This window comes from Octopus bimaculoides, chromosome 3, assembly GCF_001194135.2.
Source record: "Octopus bimaculoides isolate UCB-OBI-ISO-001 chromosome 3, ASM119413v2, whole genome shotgun sequence".
In the NCBI taxonomy this organism is placed as follows: Eukaryota; Metazoa; Mollusca; class Cephalopoda; order Octopoda; family Octopodidae; genus Octopus; species Octopus bimaculoides.
In genome coordinates this window covers 1,164,110-1,169,449 of record NC_068983.1, presented here as the reverse complement: position 1 = coordinate 1,169,449, position 5,340 = coordinate 1,164,110, and the positions used below count along the sequence as shown (strand labels likewise).

At 37.8% G+C, this 5,340-nt stretch overlaps 1 protein-coding gene across 4 annotated transcripts in view; it reads right to left on the bottom strand.

Moving 5' to 3' along the window:
• Nucleotides 1–5,340, bottom strand: part of LOC106872850 (aromatic-L-amino-acid decarboxylase) — a 36,139-nt gene that overhangs the window by 21,628 nt on the left and 9,171 nt on the right. For 2 of the 4 annotated variants that reach the window (XM_014919984.2, XM_014919983.2), the window contains 2 exons: nucleotides 2,216–2,335; nucleotides 1,930–2,064 (listed from right to left, as the gene is read on the bottom strand). In XM_014919984.2, the coding sequence (XP_014775470.1) occupies nucleotides 1,930–2,064; nucleotides 2,216–2,335 (255 nt within the window). The remainder of the gene's footprint in view (nucleotides 1–1,929; nucleotides 2,065–2,215; nucleotides 2,336–5,340) is intronic. The other 2 variants (XM_052965966.1, XM_052965967.1) reach the window with 1 other exon arrangement.

Below are 5,340 nucleotides of genomic sequence, written 5' to 3'. Positions count from 1 at the left end.
TATATATATATATGTATTTATCTATATATATATATTTTTGTATGTATCTATATATATATATATATATATACATATTTATAGAAGGTTGATTGTTTAAGCTGGTCAGAAAGTGACAATTGGTTTCACACTTATAAAGCACTTGGCTGTATAGGCGACTTCTCAGAGTAAAATGGCCGGAGGCACATATTCTCTCTACAAACGTGTCCGATTGGCTCCGATATGGCGATGGGAGCCTATGACAGCGCGGAGATCTGCAACCTAATAGGACTGCATATATTAGTATACTAGACACTTTAAAGAAGAGGTTTCTATCAGTCCTGTTTGGTCTATACAGAGATGACGTTACAGAGATAACAACTGCGGGTTAAAGAAAGAAACATCAGCTACTGCAGCACATTCAGCGCACAGACAAGGAAACATATCGGTTCAACTAGCGGCCCGTTTAAGCAACATCAGAATAACAGCATTATGTCCCTGGCCAACAATGTATGACGCTTAAAAGAGGAGTTATTGCTGTGTCTGGGGGGGGGGCATACTGCCTTAATATCTAACACAGCCACCTGTTCAATTTCCACTCATTTATCATTCATATTTTTCCTTTATAGCCTGGAGGAGATGCACTGTGTACGTCTAATTAACTTTTGTGGTGTTTTCCTGTTCTTTCTTTATTGTGTGTGCGTGTTTTATGTGTATGGGTGGTGCGTGGGTGTTTGGGGTGGGTGGGGTGGCGGTGTAGGTGTGTCTGTCCCTGTGTGTATGTGTGTGTGTGGGAGTGTGTGTGATATGGTTTTGACTTTGTGTGTGAAGTATATTACACATCTGCTTTGAGAATGCACTCGTACATTCTCTTTGTATGTATAAGTGTGTGTCTGTTTTTTTTATGCTAGTAGTTCAAGCCACACATGACTTGTTAGACAAGTATTTGATATAAAATATTTTATAAATCTGTCAAAGATTTGTGTTTGTGTAGGCGTATCTGTTTATTATCGCATCTGTGTGTGCGTGCGTGTGCGCCTAGTCTCTATAAGATGTATATGTGTGTTTGATATGTATCTGTTTTAATCTTCTCTCTATATATTAGGTTGGTGCATAATGATTGCGGCTTTTTTCAATAGATTTTATTCAACAAAAGCTATAACAATATGTAACTAAAACATCTTTAAATGATTATTCCGGAGCATATTCACCATCTACTTTAATTACTGCTTAGCATCCTGTTGGAACAATCATATAAAGATGTTTTTGTTGAATGTTGTTATTGTTTTTGTTGAATAAAATTTATTGAAAAAGTTTCAATAATTATGTCCAACCAAATATTCATGTTTGTAATAGCTTGTTTGTAATACAAGTATGTGAATCTGTGTTTATAAGTATGTATGCATAAATGTATGTCTCTATGTGTGCATGCATGTGTTTGTGTTTGTGCCCATTCGTTATATTTTATTTAACATATTCGGGTATTTGAGAGAAATTATTTTTCAAGTTGTATTGTAGGTTCTCGAGAAGAAAAATATACTGAACATAATTAAAGTCAAAATGACTTCTGTTCCGGAGTAGCTTTGTCAAGACATTTTGGGAATACTTACAATGCTTCTGCAAGAACAAGTTACGTACAAACAGATCAACAGATTACAACATTTTTTTTTGTTTTACCTTATATACATGAGTAAATCTTCTATTAAATAATTGCTGAAAACAAAAGGGACAACTTGGAGTCCAGTTTTCAACAGTTTTCATAGGGAATGAGTTCAATCGAGTGCATGCAGTTGTTCAGTGTTTCTAACTCATGAAACGTTATCGAGGAAAATTAGACAATTCTAACTTATTATACTATGATATGTAATTCTATACATACAGAGGTGAATGTCTCATTAATTAATTGTTATATATACAACTTATATTTTATTTACTAAATTTCAATATACTTACCTCTTCTGATTTATAAGCAATTAATTTTGTAACAGCTATCCCATCCTCCATTTCGTTATTTTCTGTTTTCACTTTGTTTATAGAAGTGGTTCTGGCAGCGAATAGACTCATTAACATACACTCAGTGGACGAATTCTAGTAATAGATATTGTACAACACAAGATTTATTTAGTTAAATATTAATTTCTTTCAAATGTAGCCTCATGGTCAGTGATAATTAAAAACAAAGTGACAATATTTTATAAAAAATATATATATTCATATGAACGGTATGGCAGTGACTTACCTGGATTACACCTCCACCACTTCCTTCAGAGGTGGACAAGAATATTTCTGGCAGTTTTATAGCTTTTGCCAACCAGTCTAAAACAATGACTTCTAATTCAGTGGCTGCAGGAGCGGATTTCTGAAATATAACGTCATAGATAATCTGTTTGTAACATTGTATGGGTGATATTTCAAACTAAAATTGAATTAAGTTATCTTTCGATAAAAGTTCATAAATGAATAGAAATATTATCTTTAAAACAATAATTGAAAATTAGAAATTATATTCTGCTGCTGATTGTGTTTATTTGTTCGAGTGAAACGCAACTTAGAGTGTTTCATGATTAAGAGGCCGCTTGCATTAGCACGAAACGGTTAGAGCATATTTGAAGCAGTAAAATTTGATGTACCATGAAAAGGAGTAAATTACAATATTTCAAACAAGATCCATCATGGATGAAATCAAGAGAATTATGCTGTAGGCGTTCCATGTTAGCGGTCTCAAGAACATTATCATGCGTAGAGCCGACCAGGTCCACCAGTGCTCACAATTGCTGGGGATCCCGTGCCAACCCCTCTGAATCCTCCAAGGTGACATCGAACCTTTGGAGATCTGCCCCAATCACGTCCAGCCGTCTGGTGCGGAGCATGGCGCGAAGTCTCTTCCTGCCTCCACTTGATGGGAGTCAGTGGTACTGATTATTATTATCACGAAGATGAAGTCAGTGATGGGCTGGTGGCTTCAGTGTCCTTCACTAACTAGAAATCTATGTTCACAGTTGCTGTTATCCTGTTTGCAGATGGAATTCGCCTGAAAGAGAAATATACTTGATAACTTGCTGTCTGAACTCTATTGCATGCAGGCAACAGAAAAATAATGTATTCTCTTTCGAATTCAGGTTGTTAATTGCAGCCAGGATGAGCAATTGTTCGTTTACAAACACGCTGCATTTTGTACCTCGTGTACTCTTTCTTTTGCACTACTGCTCCACTTTGTGATAGGTGTGTTTACATTATTAGCCTGCACTTACTAGGTATAATTAGAGAACGATGTAGAATTCCGCAGACAATTTAGCAACATATACACCACCCTTCCTGTGCATACGCAAAAACTTTCGCCACCCACATACCAGGTCATGATTTTACAATCCATTAGCATATAAGTCGTGAACTTGCTTGGTGATTCACCTTCAAAATGTCGAAACATCGATGTCTATCATTCCCATATGGGATTAAGTGTGTTATCTCGCCTGTCCATGCCTAAAGTATTCTAGTGAGAGAGTTTATATAATCCGCTACGCCGTCACACCCAGAACCACGGTAATTGCTTAGGAGTGAAATTTATGATTTCTCAATTTTCTGAGTATCGATTTTGATAAAAATTTTCCCAGCTGGTTTGCACACCATGGCAACGCCATTGTTATCTTTTCATTATTCTGTGTAACATCCTTTCTTTTTATTCTCGATTCTTTAGTTTTAGGGTGAATCACACTAATAGCGTTTCTCCTCTCTAATAACAAAGGAACGTGGAAAAGGTCTTATCAATGAAGAAAAGTCTGTCATCATCAAGAAAGGTTCTAAAGGCACCTCTGTTCGTGTCATTGCGGAGAAGTTAGGTCGTCATGTGGACACGATTAGACGATTCCTGAAGAATCAATACCCAAGGAAGAAACGATCCGATTATGGGATTTCCAAGATTGTGACAGCTAGGGATTTAAGGCGTATTGGCCGCAAGTTACGTGGGAAACCTGGAAAAACAATCAAAGCGAATTTCACCACTTCCGAATTTCCTCATGTACCAAAAACCACTAAAATTCGTATCTTCAGGACCATGGCTTCCGTGCGAGAACCACTGAAACTGCCTCCGTTACAGGAGTTTGAGCAAATGGTTGGGTTTATTTTGGAGATGAGTGTCACTAATGTCTACGACGTCAACAACAGGGTGGAGGAGTCCTATTGTGGGCTGGTATCATTGGGGACATACTTGTTGGCGCAGTCAGGGTGCCTGAAGGGGTTAAAGTGACCTCAGATGCCTATTGTAAACTCATGAAGGATGTCATTGATCACTGGCTCATATTCATGCATGACAACACTCCCTTCCATTCTGCTAGGACTATCCAAACATTAATAGAGTCTTGCTGTATACAAGGTGAAAGGTTGATGGTGTTGTCACCAGCATCTCCGGATCTCAACCTCATCGAAAATAATTGGTCCATCATTAAAGGAGATGTTTATACCGGTGGACGCCAATTTACGTCGAAAGATGTCTAATAGGCGATTATCAAAACTGCATCAGAGGCAGTTCAAACTGCTATTATTAAGAAATTGGGAGATTCTATGACCAAGAGGGTTTTTGAAGTTATCCGTCCAAATGGCGCTTATGTGGCTAAATAATTCATTACATCATTGTTATAATATAATTATGGTTTTCTGTTAAAGATAAACTTAATGTATGCTAATATATGTACCCTTACCCTTCATTTTTTAATGAAAAAATATGTCTAGATGAGGTATTTTCGTTCAGACGTTATTAGCGTGGTTCACCCCAAAACTGAAGAATATGAACTGAAAAGGAAAGGACGTTATATAGAATAATGAAAACATAACAGCCGGGAAAAGTTTTATCAAAATCGATTCACAGAAAACCGAGAAATCCTAAATTACACTCTTAAGCTATTAGTGTGATTCTGGGTGTATATATACAGGAGTGGCTGTGTGGTAAGTAGCTTACTTACCAACTACATAGTTCCGGGTTCAATCCCACTGCGTGGCACCTACGGCAGGTGTCGTCTACTATAGCCTCGGGCCGAATAAAGCCTCGTGAGTGGATTTGGTTGACAGAAACTGAAAGAAGCCAGTCGTGTATACATATATTCTTCCTTCAGGGGAACCGCTCACGACATCCAACAATATCAGAGATCTGGGTGTAATTGTTGACAACAATCTCAATTGGAGTGCCCATATCAACAATAGGATCCAATATAGCTCGTAGGATGAGCTCCTGGATCTTAAGAACCTACCGGTCGAGAGAACAAAGTGTCCTCATTCCGCTTTTCTCCTCCTTTGTACGGCCACACCGCGAATACTGCTGCCCCTTGTGGTCTCCCCATACTAAACAAAACATCTCGAGGATTGAATCACCCC